We start from the raw sequence: 19,258 nt of genomic DNA, 5'->3' as shown, positions 1-19,258 counted from the left end.
AATATTGTAAACAACTTTACAAAGTGAAAAAAATTAAAGTAATAAAACTTAAAGGAAAGACTTAAAGAATAAAAATAATTTACAAACATTTTTTAAAAAGTATAAAAATTAAAAAATTCAACTGAAGAAAATAACAAATTTTGAAAATATTCTAACTAAAAGAAAAACTATTTTTTCAAATTTTAATAAAAGCAAACAAGTAAAAATATTGAAAAAATATATACATATAAAAAAATTTCAATTTAAATTTAAAAAATCCCCAATAAAACAAAATTTGTGGTCATGCTCTTGCCAAATAAGTGGATTTGGCAAATAACAAAACTTAAGCAAAAGACTTGAAAGACAACTACCAAATTTTTTGGAAATTTTAATAACACAAAAAAAAAAGATTTTGATTTATAACGGAAACGTTGAGCGGAAATCTGGTCTAAGCTGTTGAGCTAGAAATCACAAGACCCCCAGCAGAAAGAACCCCAACGATTATCACCAAGAAAGGCAACAACAACAACATGGAGCAGATAGCCAGACTTATTTATAGCCTTGTCATTATCTTGTTGAGCCCCCTGTATCGCAATGTTTGCTGGGCCAAGCCATACACCCCACCCCTACCAACATCAGCAACCAATAAATCTGTCAGCACATCATACGATCCCTCCGAATGGGAGCATGTGAATAAAACGTGCCAGGCACGTGAATGTGATGAAACTGTTAATATCCGACATTTACAACTGATGGCCACAAATATGAACCGGTCCATTGAACCATGTCAGGATTTCCACAAATATGCCTGTGGCCTGTGGAAAAACCCAACATCCCGAACATACAGCCATGGCATTGGGTGAACGCCGTTTGACCGAGAAATACCAAAGAATTTTTGAGAGAAATGGAAAACAATGGAGGGAGGGAAATTTGGAGATTCAAGCTGAGTTGAGAGGTGATCGTGTTTATGACAAATTACAACAATACTATGATGTGTGTCGTGAAAGTGAGCAGCACGGTGAGAAAGCAACCTGGCTTAGGTATGTGGAGACGTTACGCACAATGGGTTATTTACACTACGCCGACAATGAAACGAGCCATTGGCTTACAACATTGAGTGATTTAAATCTTTTGCAAATTTGAGATTTTTCATTTATGGCCAGGTGGAGAGGCAAAACTATTCTCAATTTATTTTAAATCTTTATCCCCATAATACCATGGAAACGGCAAAGCTGGAAGAAGAGATTTATGGGATTTTTTAAACATTTCCATTACACAAATAAAAGTCTTGCCGAATTGCAGGGGGAGTTTGAAAAGTTGGAATTGGATTTGAAGGAAATTATTGCCAATGCCACCCAAGATGAAGGCGATGATGAATATGACCCCTGCGAAGACATGACATGGCAAGAGTTATTGCAACGCAACTCCAGCATTAATTGGCGGTTATTGTTAAGCGGCTATGACATGGAGCTGGGAGATGTAGTTACCACCAATGACTTGCCGGCTATGGAGAAAGTGGAAAATTACCTCAATGCCAGTGACCAGCGGTTGTTGTTTTTATATTCCCTTACCCGTTTTATAAATCATCTGCAAAATCACCCCCACAATATTGTGGGCAAGGGTTCCTCATCCTTTGACTGTCTGCGGCATATGCGTAAAATATTCCCCCTAACCATGAATTATGTTTACGATAAAGTGTACTACAACCACGAGCGTAGATCGTTAAGTGATCCCATTATAAATTCGGTTTTTGAAAAACTGAAACAACAATTTAGCCTAGACTTAGATAACAATCAAATGCATCTCACCCCCGAGAGTGTACAGTATTTAAAAAATAAATTAGCGGCGCTTCAGTTAAATATTGGCAATTTGCCGCACAATGTTAGTGAGGAGTTTTACACAGAATTTATTAGTGATTTAAATGTGACGGGCCAGCAGAGCTTTTATCGCAACCACTTGGAGGCCGTAAGGCATTTCTTTAGACACCACCGTTTGTTGGCCTCACCCTCAAAATTTTCACCAGTTTGGTATAGCTTTAATTTGCACATGCCCGACTTTTGGGATAACATTGATTCCACTGCCTATTATTTTAGTCGTGCCAATTATATAGTATTACCCTTTGCCTATTTACAATTACCTTTTTATGATCACCAGTTTTGGCCTTCACTGCTTTATGGTGATTTGGCCAATACCCTGGGTCATGAGCTAATACATGCCTTTGATACGGAATTCATCTACTATGATTATGCCGGTAACTATAATGAAGATATACCCATGGCAGCAATTAATAATCCCAATTTCCAGGCAAATCGCCAATGCCTTGAACGGGAGCCAACAAAATTCCTATCAGAACGCATTGCTGATATTAGTGGCACCCGCTTAGCCCTGAGGACATTTGTTAAGGATCCCTTGTTTCTCAGACACAATGGTAAATTATTTTTCCTACAATTTGCCCAATTTTTTTGTGGTTCCACCGACAAGGAAACCTTTGCCAAGCAGGATAATTCACATGATTCCGATAGTGAGCGTTTGAATTATACATTGGCTCATTTGCCGGAGTTTGCAGAGGTTTTTCAATGTCCTCGGGACAGTCCAATGAATCCCAAGGAAAAGTGTAGATTGTGGTAAAGAATTGGTGAATAAAACATCCAAAGGCCACAAATGGCCAAGGAGATATTTTCGAAATGTTGCCCAAGGAATCGCTTCCACCGCCAATATGCCTAAAGAGCTACTAAGCTAACAATGAAGCCGCTCGCATAATTTAATGGGAGGGTGTAATGCGGCTTTTATTTTTCGCTTGCAAAAATATGATGGATTATTTTGCCCAACACAAAAAAAGAAATTGACAAAAATAAATTCTGTGTAATGAAAATAACATTGTGTTGGTAATTTTGAAATCACTGAAAAATAACCATTTTGCCAAAACCGGGTTACATGGATATATTATCATGTAATTTTGACTGTGTATTCAAACCATATCACGTTAAATTTTTTTAAAAACTTTTTTAAAAATATTAAAAACAAAATAGAAATTGATAAAAAAATTCTGTATAATAAAAACACTTTGTTGGTAGTTTTGAAATCATTGAAAAATATCCATTCTCACCATGGAATTTTGATTGTCTAATCAACCCATGTCACGTTAAACTTCATTAAAAATATCAAATAAAATATAAATAAATTATGAAAATTATTATAAATGTAAATATCATAGTTTTTTTTTTTAATTCTGTGTAATGAAAATAACACTGTGTTGGTAATTTTGAAATCATTGAAAAAATATCCATTCCCGCCATGGAATTTTGACTGTGTTACAAACCCATGTCACGTTAAACTTCATTAAAAATATCAAATAAAATATTAATAAATTATTAATTTTCAATATCATAAATGTAAATATAATAGCTTTTTTCTAATTTAAATTATTATCATGTTAAATTGTATTAAACGACAATCACTTAAATGTATATGTGTGTGTGTGTAAATATAATACTGCATTTTAATTTCAATTTAAATTATATTTTCTTTGTACTTATTTATGTTTAATTATAAGAGTATAAAAAATTTGACAAATTTATATAAATTAAATGTAAATATATTATAAATATTTTGAATGCAACAACTGTACCTAGTCTTTAGGTTAAGCTTAATGTTTATACAATTTTTTTTTACTTAAATAAAAAACTAATATTTATTTTCTATAAAAACATATTTTTCTTTAAATATAAAATTAAAAAACAAATTATTGCCCAGTCAAAATAGACATGCGTATAAAAGAAAAATATCTAAAATGTCCACAAATTTGAATCTTGATAGGGAGCTAGGGTTTGCCATTAGAAGTAATGTCCTAAAACATCCGATCGGTACGATGCACAATGGTGCCCCAGTGGACAAAAATCAAATCGAACAAACAGAACAATTTGTCGATATATGGTGTTACTAAAAAGTTATAGCTCCTCAAACATAGAACATATTTCGTAGGAAGTTAATATTGAAATTTATATTAACAAGTAAGAAAGTATCAGCCAGCTGTGCTGACAGGGTTGACAGGATTGCTTGGATCATTATCTCAGGAAGTATGGACTTCCGCAAGAAAAAAATTGTACCGTCGTTAAAGGAGCCGCAAGAACAACTTACTGAAAAAAATTGCAAAAGCATCCGAGAGGAGCTCTTAAACTTCACATTTATCCGAATTTTGTGTGGGGGGTACCCGAAGGAGTGGACTGATATAGTGCATATTCGAACCCGATCTATATCTGGAAGGAATAATACGATGATGATGAAGTTTTTGCAAGAGACCCTGTAAGCCTTCATGAATTAGCATTATATCTTTGTTTGTTGTTTTTGTAGAGCACTTAAGCAACAGTGAACAAAGATACAAGGCTAATTCCTGATGGCCCACAGGGTCTCTAACAAAAATTTCATCACGCCATAACGTGGAAGTTCGACTCACGGCGGATCTGTCCTTCGGGGTTCATAATATACTCACCAAGGCCTTTCTTCCCCAAGAGGAATTTTCGTGCCCCAGACTTTCACCTCCATTTTGTTGCACAGTGTTATCTAATCTAATCTAAAAAAATGTGTTCAGCTAGGTGAAAGGTACCACCTACGGGGCTATATCAAAGAGTCAACTTATCTTTAAATTTTTAAGCGGAAAAGTTTTATAGCTGCAGGGAACTTCAAGAGTCAAATTTAGGGTAGTTTCATCAAAACAATGTAGACCCTCAAAAATGGACCCATGTTGACGAATTTTAGTGAAGAAATTTCGTGACCACTGAAAATTACCGAAAATCGAGAGGGGGGGGATATACCAAAACATGGACCTATATTGACGATGTTTCGTTGGAGATGTTTTATGACCACTGAGAACTTCAAATGTCAAATTACAGCTATTTCGGTTAAAAACTGTAGCTAAAATTCTCAAAATACCGAAAATCGGGAGATACCGTTATATGGGGGCTATACTAAAGCATGGACCTATGTTGGCGATGTTCGGTGGAGAAGTTTGATGACCACTGAGAACCTCAAATGTCAATTTACAGCCAGTTCGGGTGAAAATTGTAGCTAAAATTCTCAAAATACCGAAAATCGGGAGGTACCGATATATGGGGGCTATACCAAAACATGGACCTATGTTGACGATGTTCGGTGGAGAAGTTTGATGACCACTGAGAACCTCAAATGTCAATTTACAGCTAGTTCGGGTGAAAATTGTAGCTAAAATTCTCAAAATACCGAAAATCGGGAGGTACCGTTATATGGGGGCTATACCAAAACGTGGACCTATGTTGGCGATGTTCGGCGAAGAAGTTTGATGACCACTGAGAACCGCTAATGTCAATTTACAGCTAGTTCGGGTGAAAATTGTAGCTAAAATTCTCAAAATACCGAAAATCGGGAGGTACCGTTATATGGGGGCTATACCAAAACGTGGACCTATGTTGGCGATGTTCGGTGAAGAAGTTTGATGACCACTGAGAACCGCTAATGTCAATTTACAGCTAGTTCGGGTGAAAATTGTAGCTAAAATTCTCAAAATACCGAAAATCGGGAGGTACCGTTATATGGGGGCTATACCAAAACATGGACCTATGTCTATATCCTTTGGGATATAAGTTTGTTGATTACTAGGAACCCTAAATGTCAAATTATAACTAATTCGGTTTGAAAATGTGACTAAAAACTTCAAAATACCTCAAATCGGGAGGTACCGTTACATGGTGGCTATACCAAAACGTGGACCGATATAGCCCATCATCGAACTTGACCTGCCTGCAAACAACAGACGCATCTTCCCAAAATTTGAGCGTGTTATCTCAATTTTTGTGGATGCTAGAGTGTTTACCACAGACGGACGGCCGGGCGGACGGACGGACGTGCACAGATCGACTCAGAATTTTACGCTGATCAAGAATATATATACTTTGTAGGGTCGCAAATGATTATTTCAATGCGTTACAAACGGAAAAACAAACTTAATATACCCTCCATACTATGGTGGAGGGTATAAAAATGTGTTCAGCCAGGTGAAAGGTACCACCTACGGGACTATATTAAAGTTGTAACCTATCTTTGTAATTTTTGGTGGAAAAGTTTTGTAACTGCAGAGAACTTCAAAAGTCAAATTAAATTGAGGGAAGCTCCATCAAACAATGTAGATGCCGAAAATCGGGAGGTACCGTTATATAGGAGCTATAAGAAAAGACGAACTTTACTGACGAATTTTAGTGAAGAAGTTTCGTGATCACTGAAAATGTGAAAATGTCAAATTATAGTTAGTTCGATTAAAAATTGTTGCTAAAATTCTCAAAATACCGAAAATCGGGGGTACCGTTATATAGGAGCTATAAGAAAAGACGAATTTTACTGACGAATTTTAGTGAAGAAGTTTCGTGATCACTGAAAATGTGAAAATGTCAAATTATATTTAGTTCGATTAAAAATTGTTGCTAAAATTCTCAAAATACCGAAAATCGGGAGATACCGTTATATGGGGGCTATACTAAAGCATGGACCTATGTTGGCGATGTTCGGTGGAGAAGTTTGATGACCACTGAGAACCTCAAATGTCAATTTACAGCTAGTTCGGGTGAAAATTGTAGCTAAAATTCTCAGAATACCGAAAATCGGGAGGTACCGATATATGGGGGCTATACCAAAACATGGACCTATGTTGACGATGTTTCGTGGATATGTTTCATGACCACTGAGAACCTCAAATGTCAGATTACAGCTAGTTCGGTTAAAAATTGTAACTAAAATAATCAAAATACCGAAAATCGGGAGGTACGGTTATAAGGGGGCCATACCAAAACATGGACTTATGTTGACGATGCTTGGTGGAGATATTTCATGACCACTGAGAACCTCAAATGGCAAATTACAGTTAGTTCGGTTAAAATTCTCAAAATACCGAAAATCGCGAGGTACCGATATATGAGGGCTATACCAAAACATGGACCTATGTTGACGATGTTTCGTGGAGATGTTTTATGACCACTGAGAACCTCAAATGTCAAATTGCAGATAGTTCGGTTAAAAATTGTGGCTGAAATTCTCAAAATACCGAAAATCGGGAGGTACCGTTATATGGGGACTATACCAAAACATGGACCTATGCCCATATCCTCTGGGATATAAGTTTGGTGATCACTAGGAACCCTAAGTGCCAAATTATAGCTAATTCGGTCTGCAAATGTGGCGAAGAACGTCAAAATATCTCAAATCCCGAAGTACCGTTATATGGGGGCTATACCAAAGAGTGGACCGATATAGCCCATCTTCGAACTTGACCTTCCTATGGAAAAAAGACCCTCGGGTGCAAAATTTCAGCACTCTATCTCAAATATTGCGGTCGCTAGAGTGATTACAACAGACGGACAGACGGACGGACAGACGGACATGGCTAGATCGTCTTAGAATTTTATCCTGATCAAGAATATATATACTTTATAGGGTCGCAAATGATTAGTTCGATGTGTTACAAACGGAATGACAAACTTAATATACCCTCCATACTATGGTGGAGGGTATAATAAAACTATTTAGAGTCAAGACGTCTATGAGAAAAAATGGTCCTAAATATTGGGGGCGTTTGTATGGAAGGAAAAAGGTGATATTGGGCGCCTGGAGTTTCTGATTCTTGGGATTGTACTGAGCAAAAAAGTTCACTAGACCATATGTCTACGGTGAACATCGAGCGCCCGGATTTTGACTTGAAATTTTTTCAAGGATATTTTGGCCAAACCATATCTCAGAAATTTGACCTATCCTGAAAAGTTCCTTTTGCGTTCTTAATACACTCACCAAGGGCTTTTATCTCCAAAAGGAAATTTCCACCCACTGACTTTGAGTCAAATTTTGTAGCACAGTGTAATTTATCGATATTTTCCGAAAAATGTGCACTTTCTCGGGGCCATAACTGCCTGAAGGAGCGTTCCAATACTTTTGCGATGTGCTAGAGAGTTCTTAATTATTGTCTTGGCTACAATTTTTGTCTTTGTGTTGGATCGAAAATCTCAGTGGTTTGGCTGTTAAATACATGCCAAAATATCCAAAAAATGCCAAAAAAAAAAAGAAACTTCAAGTCAAAATCCGGGGGCTCCATTTTCACCGTAGACATATGGCCTAGTGGACTTTTTTTGCTCAGTACAATCCCAATAATCAGAAAATCCAGGCGCCTGTGGTGGTGTTCAAATCGCAGCATGGGGTCGCTTCGCCACCTTTTTGTTAAAATGTTCTCGATGTCGCTACACTCACAACCAATTTTTGGGATAAATCGGGTACGGCTTCCACACCGCTTAACTTTTTACAACTCTTATCTTAGATATTTTCAAAAACATTTTTCGCTTTTTTTAATTTTAAAAATGCAGTAGCCGTTTCCGCTGTTCTAGTGGATGGATCTTCACTCTATGATTGATTTATATGATCCGGAACAAAAATATCGCGGGGTACCAGCACACTCAAAAGACTATTGTAAATACTCTACCCAAAAATTGGGGTTTTAGAAAAAACAAGTAAAACAGTATCAGTCGGCTTTGCCGACAGAGATATACCCTCAGCCTGTGTATAATGAAAAAAATGTTTCCCAAAAAACGTATGTATTTAGGGAGTTTTAAAAAATTTGTTGATTAGGATTAAAGATCAAAAATTTTGCGGAGGACTTGCCCCTGAAAAAAACTTTTACCATCGTAATTGAGGCAGCGAATGCAAGTTGCTACAACAAAAATCAAAGTGATTCGATATCAGGTCATAAAGTGAACTTATCCGAAATTTTGTGTGTGAGGTACCGAGTGGAGTGGACAAAAATAGTCCATATTTGAACCTGATCTATATCTGGTAGATATATTAGGATGTGTAAAGTATGGACCAATTCGGCCACTCCTTTCAAGAGTTACCGTACGAACAATTTTTTCGAACATTTTTGAACTTTTATGCGGGAGGTTCCTGAAGGAGTGGCTTATCTGCGAACTTAAACTATGTTTGGACAAAATATTATGAAGGCCAAATTTTGGATCGAATCGGCAGATCCGTTCGAGAGTTATCTTGCGCTCCAACCACCACACACAGTGTCATAGGGGTTTTACGAAACTTTCAGGCTATTTTCTCAGGAAGTATGGCTTTGCCCTTGATGAAACTTGTACCATCGGATGGGGGGCAGTGAATACAAGTTGCTAAAACAAAAATCAAAGCGATTCGAGAGATGGCACTAAACTGAACTTTTCCGAAATTTTGTGTGGGAGGTACCCGAAGGAGTGGACCGATTGAGTCCATATTGAAACCTTATCTAAGTCTGGTACACATTTCACGATGGGCAAAGTATGGACCAAATCGGTTACTCCCTTCAAGAGTAAATTTTCCGAACATTTTCGAACTTTTGTGGGGCAGGTACCGGAGGTAATGGACCGATATTGCCTATCTTCGAACTTAAACTAAGTTTGGGCAAAAAGCCAAAATTTGAACCGAATCGGTTCACCCGTTCGAGAGTTATCGTGCGCTCCAGCCAGACAGACGGACGGACATTGCTCAATCGACTCCAAATTGTCTGAAAGACATTTCGTCCAAATATACTTGGGGTCTAAAACCATTGTTTCGATGAGGCACATTTTGCCCGTATAAAAGTGTATATACCCTCGTTAGCATAAATGCTGAGGGTATAAAAATATTCTTCAAAAAATGCACGTTTATTTGTCAGATGATAAATGAAAAAATGTTCTTCCAAAAATCCAGGTTTATTGGTCAGATTATAAACGAAAAAAATATTCTTTAAAAAATCCACGTTCATTCAGATGATAAATAAAAAAATATTCTTGAAAAACTCTACGTTTATTGATCAGATGATAAATGAAAAAAATATTCTTCAAAAAATCCACGGTTATTGGTCAAGTGATAAACGAAAAAATATTCTTAAAAAAATCCACGTTTATTGGTCAGAAGATAAATGAAAAAAATATTATTCAAAAAATCCCCGTTTATTGATCAGATGATAAATGAAAAAAATATATTCTTCAAAAAATCCACGTTTATTGGTCAGATGATAAATGAAAAAATATTCTTAAAAAAATCCAGGTTTATTAGTCAGATGATAAATGAAAAAAATATTCTTCAAAAAATCCAGGTTTATTGGTCAGATAAATGAAAAAAATATTCTTCAAAAAATCCACGTTTATTGGTCAGATGATAAATGAAAAAGTATTCTTCAAAACAACCAGGTTTATTGGTCAGATGATAAATAAAAAAATATTCTTCAAAAAATCCACGTTTATTGGTCTGATAAATGAAAAAATATTCTCTAAAAATCCATGTTTTTTGGTTAGATGATAAATGCAAAAATATTCATCCAAAAATCCACGTTTATTGTTGTGATGATGGATGAAAAAATTTTGTTTAAAATCCATTGTAAATCCTATTATGAATCTTAATACTTTTACTAAAACAAACACAAATTTTCTTATGTTCATTTCATTGTTGTTGTTGTTGAAGAATCTTTGTCCTTTAAAGTAATCACATTTAAACCATTATCAAAAGCGTGGTTTTTTATCATGTCTGGCCATCTGCCGTAAACACAAAAGAGAATTGTTAAGACAAAGAAAAATTTTTCGAATATACGCGAATTATTGTTTAACTAATAAAATTAGACAATAATGTATGTATATTGTTTTTACAGATTATAATCTGTATTATTTACCACACGACGAATTTGCTTGGTTAAATTGCAAAGAAGAAAAGATTCGTTGGTCTATCGAGATTAAATCTAGTGGTTTTCTATGAGAAAACCGGATGATATTCCCCTGGTGGTAATAATGACATTCGGTACCGGATCAGATTATAGGTAAGGTTTCATTTCAATTTATACATTATTCACATTTTCAAAAGTTTGAAAAAAAAGACCTTGCCGTTATATGAATGCATTACAAAAACAATTTTAATAGCATACTTTTAGGAGGTTAATGGATATCAAATAAAATGATTTCAGTTAATTGAAAATACATTATATGTAGCAACAGTCGAAAATATGAGGCTTCTATAGGACGGAAGACCTCCGTAGGAGGCTTCTATAGAACAGAAGACCTCCTTAGGAGGCTTCTACAGAATAGCAGACCTCCGTAGGAGGCTTCTATAGAACAGAAGACCTCCGTAGGAGGCTTCTATAGAATTGAAGACCTCCGTAGGAGGCTTCTATAGAATTGAAGACCTCCGTAGGAGGCTTCTATAGAATAGAAGACCTCCGTAGGAGGATTCTATAGATTAGGAGATCTCCATAGGAGGCTTCTATAGAATAGAAGACCTCCGTAGGAGGCTTCTATAGATTAGAAGACTTCCGTAGGAGGCTTCTATAGAATAGGAGGCCTCCGTAGGAGGCTTCTATAGAATAGAAGGCCTCCGTAGGAGGCTTCTATAGAATAGAAGGCCTCCGTAGGAGGCTTCTATAGAATAGAAGAGCTCCGAAGGGGGCTTCTATAGAATAGACTTCCTCCGTAGGGGGCTTCTATAGAATAGACTTCCTCCGTAGGAGGCTTCCATAGAATAGAAGACCTCCGTAGGAGGCTTTTATAGAATAGAAGACCTCCGTAGGAGCCTTCTATAGAATAGAAGACCTCCGTAGGAGGATTCTATAGAATAGAAGGCCTCCGTAATAGGTTTCTATAGAATAGAAGACCTTAATAGGAAACTTCTATATAATAGAAGACCCCCGCAGGATACTTCTATAGAATAGTAGACCCCCGTAGGAGGCTTCTATAGAATAGAAGACCTCCGTAGGGGGCTTCTATAGAATAGACTTCCTCCGTAGGATGCTTCTATAGAATAGAAGACCTCCGTAGGAGGCTTCTATAGAATAGAAGACCTCCGTAGTGGGCTTTTATAGAATAGACTTCCTCCGTAGGTGGCTTCTATGGAACAGAAGACCTCCGAAGGAGGCTTCTATAGAATAGAAGACCTCCGTAATAAGCTTCTATAGAATAGAAGACTTCCGTAGAAAGATTCTATATAATAGAATATCCCCGTAAGAGGCTTCTATAGTATAGAAGACCTCCATAGGAAACTTCTATATAATAGAAGTTTCCTATGGAGGTCTTCTATACTATAGAAGCCTCTTACGGGGATATTCTATTATATAGAATCTTTCTACGGAAGTCTTCTATTCTAGCCGTAGGAGGCTTTTATAGAATAGAAGACCTCCGTAGGAGCCTTCTATAGAATAGAAGACCTCCGTAGGAGGATTCTATAGAATGGAATGCCTCCGTAATATGTTTCTATAGAATAGAAGACCTCCATAGGAAACTTCTATATAATAGAAGACCCCCGCAGGATACTTCTATAGAATAGTAGACCCCCGTAGGAGGCTTCTATAGAATAGAAGACCTCCGCAGGAGGCTTCTATAGAACAGTAGACCTCCGTAGGAGGCTTCTACATAGTAGAAGACCCCCGCAGGATACGTCTATAGAACAGTAGACCCCCATAGGAGGCTTCTATAGAATAGAAGACCTCCGTAGGAGGCTTCTATAGAACAGAAGACCTCCGTAGGAGGCTTCTATAGAATAGAAGACCTCCATAGAAGGCTTCTATAGAATAGACTTCCTCCGTAGGAGGCTTCTGTAGAATAGAAGACCTCCGTACAAGGCTTCTATAGAATAGAAGACCTCCGTAAGTGGCTTCTACGGAACAGAAGACCTCCGAAGGAGGCTTCTATAGAATAGAAGACCTCCGTAATAGGCTTCTATAGAATAGAAGACCTCCGTAGGAGGCTTCTATAGAACAGAAGACCTCCGTAGGAGGCTTCTATAGAATAGAAGACCTCCGTAGGAGGCTTCTATAGAATAGAAGACCTCCGTAGGAGGCAGGGACGTACGCAGGATTTCATTTCGGGGGGGCCCAACTTGACCAAAAATCATGAAAATTAAAAATGTTGTGTATCATTACGTAAAGCTATTTTTAAAGGTTTTTAGTTGATTTTAGGTATATTCAATATTACCACAAAGTATATACATTCAATAGAGAGAGATCACAATATTTTAGATACAAGATTGAAATTTGGAACTGATTATAATATACTAGTCATTGGATGTTTAGAATTGCAAATGAACCACATCAGACCACGTTCGGTATAGTTTCCATACAAAAGTTTTTAACCAAATTATCCAATAGAATTGAAGCAATAACTAAAAAATCTTTCAAATGAATATTACCCATATAGATGTACGTTTTGGTGTATCCCAGATTTTTCAACCACATTAGCTCTTATTTGGCATTTTGGGTTCTAAATCCCGCAGCGAATAGCTTTCGAAAGATTTTCTGTAATTCGAGGCTATTAGCATAGTATTTAAAAATATCGTCAGTAATATGGATTTTGGAAATCTATTTGGTGGAAGAACTTCCATGAAATCCACGTTCGAACACAGGGATTGCATTCGCGAATATGTCGAATAGATATATACAGTGTTTGGAGGATATAAACAGTTCAATCCGATGCCGTTTCTTCTTTAAAGTTCATATATCACACACTACGAGTAACTTCAGTGCCATTAAAAAAAATCTTGTATTACACTGTGTGTAATTTTTTGTGTCATGGAAAATTAACCACATTCTGACACCACAGCGTGATAGAAGACGAAAAATAAGAAGACACGTGTCTTGGCGTTTTTCCCTGTTACTTCGAATTTCGCGGTTATGGGCCCCCAAAGACCTGAGGCCTTGATGTCAAAAAGGATATTTTTGTCACGCTCATATCTTCTAAACCGCTAAGAATTTTGGTTTACTCGTGGAGGCAAAGTTGTAGCTCTCATCTTAAAGAATAATAATTGTGAAGACATAAAATCCATTCAACCTTATCTTCAAGGTCAAAATCGTTAAGGTAAAGTTTCCGTTACAATTTTTTCTCAGATTTTGGCCTACAGATATCAAACCGATCAAAATTGAATCAAACAACCAACTACAAAAATGTACCTTAGATCTCAATAAACAACTTTCTAGAACATACGAACCCTGTAGAAATGATTCTTAAAGGTCAAAATAGCAAAACAAATGTAATTTTTATTTTCTTTTTTCGGTTTCTGCTCTATAGAAATTAAACCATTCAAAGTTCAAGAAAACATTCAACCACAATAATGTAGCGAATATATCAGCATACAACTTTGTGGAACATCAGAGCCCACTACGAACTGTTCTTAAAGGTCAAACTAGCAAAAAATTTTAGAAAATATTCGATTTTTATACTTTTTTCTCCGATTCTGGTCCATAGATACCGAACCATTCAAAATTCAAGAATACAAGCAACTACAAAAATGTACCTAAGATCTCAGTTAACAACTTCCTAGAACATATGAACATTTTTCGAACGGTCCTTCATGTTCAAAATTCACTAACAATTATTTTATGGTTAATGCTCAGGTCTGGAAATAACAAACTGTTCAACACTCTAGAAAATTTGAAAGGTTTGTTATTTACGGACCTGACCAGGATAGAATGAGTAAAACTAATGGAATTTTGAGCTTAAAGCGACGCTCCTAGAATGTTCATATGTTCTAGGAAGTTGTTAACTGAGATCTTAGGTACATTTTTGTAGTTGCTTGTATTCTTGAATTTTGAACGGTTCGGTATCGGTTTGATATCTGTAGGCCAAAATCTGAGAAAAAATTATAACGGAAACCTGACCTTAACGATTTTGACCTTGAAGATAAGGTTGAATGGATTTTATGTCTTCACAATTATTATTCTTTAAGATGAGAGCTACAACTTTGCCTCCACGAGTAAACCAAAATTCTTAGCGGTTTAGAAGATATGAGCCTGACAAAATGGTCCTTTTTGACATCAAGGCCTAAGGTCTTTGGGGGCCCATAACCGCGAAATTCGAAGTAACAGGGAAAAACGCCGAGACACGTGTCTTCTTATTTTTCGTCTTCTATCACGCTGCGGTGTCAGAATGTGGTTAATTTGTTTCGTGTCGCACAGTGTTATTGTAAGAAAATAATATTCTTTAATGTCATAAAAACACCAAAACTTTACTATTTTACCAGAAGTGATAGAGTCCGTGAAAGGAGCCGGGCGTTGCAATCTATGACTCATAGACTCCGAATCCAATTCGCAGTATTGTTTGAGACTACGCAAAAACAGAGTCGAAAAATATCTCTAAAAAGAGCTCGGCAACATTTTAGCTAAATTCTGAAGAAATAGGTTAAGTCCAAAAACTCCATATGATACATCAATTGTTGTTGTTTCCGCTTATTTCTATCTTAATTGTACGACTAGTTGTTTATGGACTCGATGACCTTTAAAACTTTCCAACGACCAATCACTTCTGTCGGCACAGCGGAGACAAACTGATGAAAATTCATAACTTTTGTTTTCTGTAAAACAAGTAAAAAGTAACAGGGTTTGCCTACTCTCAGCCTGTATGGGTTGAGACTTTTATATATAGACAGAGCGAATACGGGCTACATTGGCAATTTTTTTCTATAAATTGTGTAGCCAAGAAGTTTCAGAATTTCATCTCCTGTTTTGTTATGTTGTGCTCAAAAATGTGACTTCTATAAAAGCGCAAAAGTTTTGCACTTTTGTACAAGCGATACCTGAAAGTATCGTCTGATATAGTCCATTTTGGAAGTGGTCCTAATTTTGGAATTCAATTTAGTTGGTCGGTGTAAGATTTAGAGCTTTTGGACCAATCCTGACCTACCATGGACTCACGCACTAAAAATACAATATCGCTGTAAACAAGACCGCAAGAAGTACCATTGGTCAAAAAGTGCAATGGCTCATCGAACAGCCCTTAAACTACACTAATGTTGAACTTTTGTGAGGGATGTATCCGAAGTTGTTGTCCCAAATAGACCCTTTGTACTTGATATATATACGTAATTTTAGGATGTTTATTGTTTCGGTCAAATCGGATAATTGAAATTTTGTGTTGGAGGTATCTGAAGGAGTGAATCGATATAATCCATATTCGAACCTACTATAGGTCTCGCAAAAATCGAATTGGACTTCGCTTAAGATTTTAGGGAAACGTTTTGAAGTCTGGTGCCCTAAGGAAGTTTGGACAAAATATTGCGCGATTCAAAATTTGGACCAAATCTGCTGATCTGTTCGAGAGTTATAATGAGCACGAGCCTGGAACTGGAATAAATCGACTCCAAATTCTTTGACGCGGGTTTCGTCAAAACATATGATTAGTCTAAGAACATTATTTCGATTAGGTAAATTTTTATCGTGATGGTTCAATATCAATATCAGTTTACAACTGGGAAGTTTTTGAGGATTCTGAAACAGCAATGTTCATAGATGAGAAAAATCCAAGAACAAGAAAAAGTCACTGGAGGGAATTTTAAATAAGTTCACATTTTTAGGTATATATCAGGTTTTCGCGATTTTGTTTGACCTCCGTAGGAGGCTTCTATAGAATAGAAGACCTCCGTAGGAGGCTTCTATAGAATAGAAGACCTCCGTAGGAGGCTTCTATAGAATAGAAGACCTCCGTAGGAGGCTTCTATAGAATAGAAGACCTCCGTAGGAGGCTTCTATAGAATAGAAGACCTCCGTAGGAGGCTTCTATAGAATAGAAGACCTCCGTAGGAGGCTTCTATAGAATAGAAGACCTCCGTAGGAGGCTTCTATAGAATAGAAGACCTCCGTAGGAGGCTTCTATAGAATAGAAGACCTCCGTAGGAGGCTTCTATAGAATAGAAGACCTCCGTAAGTGGCTTCTGTGGAACAGAAGACCTCCGAAGGAGGCTTCTATAGAATAGAAGACCTCCGTAAGTGGCTTCTGTGGAACAGAAGACCTCCGAAGGAGGCTTCTATAGAATTTTTTTCTATAAATTGTAGACTTCCGTAGTATTCTTCGATGGTATAGAAGACCTTCGTAAAGTAAGACCAAAAGAGAAAAGTCTTCCAATTTTGTCATTAAATATATATTTATTTTTATAATACAATATTTTGGCTTAAAATTATACATTTTTCTATAGCAATGTGCGGGTCACCACAAATTACATTTTTTCAAAGTTATGTGATTCTTTCCCGCAGGGCAATTAAATATTTGTTCAAACTCCGGATGATTGGCCACAACTTGTGGTACCCTATACAAAGGGGTATCATGACTCTCATCATAGGTGATGCGTTTGGGATTTACAGCACAAAAGAATTGGGCAAATTTTATGAAAAATAATTGTTTAGAACTTAGATGAGTGTGGCGGAGAAATTTCAAAGTCTCTTCGGGTTGGTGATTGTCAAAATACGTTGCATAAGCCAAGTTGAAACCACTGATGTCGGCAATTTTTTCATTTAAACTGGCCGACTTTTGTTGGGCAAAACAATAAAGAGCTTTTGAAAATTCCAGTTTATTTGTCAAATTCGAACTTATTACTGAGCTGGGATTTCCAAAACCATCATAATCCAAACCGCTGATATCAAAGGCATGCATTATTTCATGGCCCAAAGTGTTGCCCAGTTCTGCATAGAGAAACAAATCATGAAAGTCGGGGTGAAAGATGGGAAATCTAAGGTAGGCATGAGGTATGGCAACAAGATTTGCCGAGGGTTGAAAGGCTGGCGAACTATAAGGCCAAACGATGAAAGTGTGATGCGGTGTTGGGGATTTCAATTGCAGCATTTTATATTTTTCCTGATAATAATGTTGCAGGGCATTCACATGGTTCCAATAGAAATCCGTGTCGGTAACGTACCAGGAGTAGAAGTACTCAAAATAGAAGTCGTCTCCCTCTACTTTGGGTAAATTGCCAATGTTCAGTTGCATTAGGGAGATTTTTTCCTGCAAAAATGCAATTTCTTTGGGGACAAATTCTCCCAAGTGTTGGGCAAGTATTTGGGAAAATTTTTGTTGCATTTTGTGGAAGATCCGTTTTATCACCCGATCGGTGTGTTTTCTTTGATGTTGATACACCTCCTTTTCGTAGATATAATCCAAGGCCAGGGGCACCAAATCGCGCATGTGCTGCAGGCAGTAGAGTTTATTTTTCACTTTCGGCAGTTGTTGTTGCATAAAGCCAAGAAATTTTATGCGCATCAGGTGGATAAGGGTGTGCGATGAAGTCTGCCCCAGCAACTCTGCCAATTGTGGGAAATATTCCAAATTTGTTACCATTATTGTTAGGTTTTCAAAGTGCTCCCGTTCAAGTTGCAGTAAATTGCGGAAATATTCTTCGAAATCCACACCAGGCACCCTGGCCACTAACTCCTGCAGGGACATTTTTTCTTCTTTGAAAATATTGTGATTTTTATGAAGCTTGGCTAGCCGTTTTAAGAACTCTTCCATATCTGCAGCCAATTGGCGATAGTTGTGATCCAATGAACCCTCCAGATCATCAATGATTTTCTGTTCATAGGCTGTGTAGCCTAAAGTATTGACTTTATCCAGCTCCAAATGAAAATGTGTGGCATTGTCATGTTTCATATCCAAGGTCAGAGGGAAGCCATTAAAACCCACAGACTGCAATCGTCCCAAAGTTGTCCATATATTCCAGTGGTTGCCATCAAACTGCCACACTTCTCCATTTGCTGGCCACTCAACACCGGGTAAAGGTGTTAACACTTCCAAATAATATTTGGCATTAAATTCCCTCTGCTCTTCACAAGTTTGCAAATAGGTTCGGACTTTTTGATAAATTTCATTTGTCTTTCTTCTGCTTCTTCTCGAACGTTGCAGAATATATTTCATTCGCTCATTGATAATATAATCCAAGCTACCAAAGGTATCCACATATTTCGTTGTGTCCTTATGTATCTTTTCCCAATTTCCACAGGCATATTGATAGAAATCGTGGCAGGGATCGGCATTGGCATCCATATAGCTATGCATGACAGAAAGGAGATGTATGTTGGGATTTTGAAGATATCGATGATAGGCATGGCCGCCGTTGATGTATAACTGCACACAAAACACCACCGATAAAAAACTTGAAAAATATGTATTGAAAATTTCGGAATTCATATTATCCACAATTTGCACGGCTACGTTTTTTAAAGGGTTCCAAATAACTTCCAACACAACTCTTAGTTCACGAGAATTTTTTTTTTTCAGAAATTATTCACATTTCTAAATTTCTTGTTTATTTTCGCCACCGTATTCTTGTCTTTTTTGTTTCAAACTAAAAATAATATATAATTTAAAATGTATTTCAATACCACAAATCCGGCAGCTGATGCTGCTACCCACTATCTCCGTATGAACATAAAAATATAATGACCTTTCTCAGTGTGCTTGATGTTGGCGTGAATTTAAGGTCGTTTTGAACAGAAATGATAAGAATGCCGAATTTAACCCAC

The 19,258-nt window shown here is 36.9% G+C and overlaps 2 protein-coding genes across 2 annotated transcripts; one reads left to right on the top strand and one right to left on the bottom strand.

Moving 5' to 3' along the window:
• The first annotated feature begins 846 nt into the window (after positions 1–846).
• Positions 847–3,266, top strand: Nepl4 (Neprilysin-like 4). Its single transcript, XM_073965535.1, has one exon. The coding sequence runs from the start codon at positions 1,228–1,230 to the stop codon at positions 2,605–2,607; it is 1,380 nt and encodes a 459-aa protein (XP_073821636.1). The 5' UTR covers positions 847–1,227; the 3' UTR covers positions 2,608–3,266.
• Positions 3,267–16,952: 13,686 nt separating this feature from the next.
• LOC141392194 (endothelin-converting enzyme-like 1) lies at positions 16,953–18,779 on the bottom strand. The gene has a single exon (XM_073965149.1). The coding sequence runs from the start codon at positions 18,777–18,779 to the stop codon at positions 16,953–16,955; it is 1,827 nt and encodes a 608-aa protein (XP_073821250.1).
• Positions 18,780–19,258: the final 479 nt, after the last annotated feature.

This window comes from Musca autumnalis, unplaced genomic scaffold (genome assembly GCF_047663935.1).
Source record: "Musca autumnalis isolate F117 unplaced genomic scaffold, ASM4766393v1 scaffold_2, whole genome shotgun sequence".
Lineage (NCBI taxonomy): Eukaryota > Metazoa > Arthropoda > Insecta > Diptera > Muscidae > Musca > Musca autumnalis.
The sequence above is the reverse complement of the archived record's forward strand: the minus strand, read 5'-3'. Positions and strand labels throughout refer to the sequence as shown.

What these genes read in the sequence shown, in the direction of transcription:
- Nepl4 (XM_073965535.1), top strand. Translation starts at nt 1,228, where the DNA reads ATGGGATTTTTTAAACATTTCCATTACACAAATAAAAGTCTTGCCGAA.
- LOC141392194 (XM_073965149.1), bottom strand. Translation starts at nt 18,779, where the DNA reads ATGGATGCCAATGCCGATCCCTGCCACGATTTCTATCAATATGCCTGT.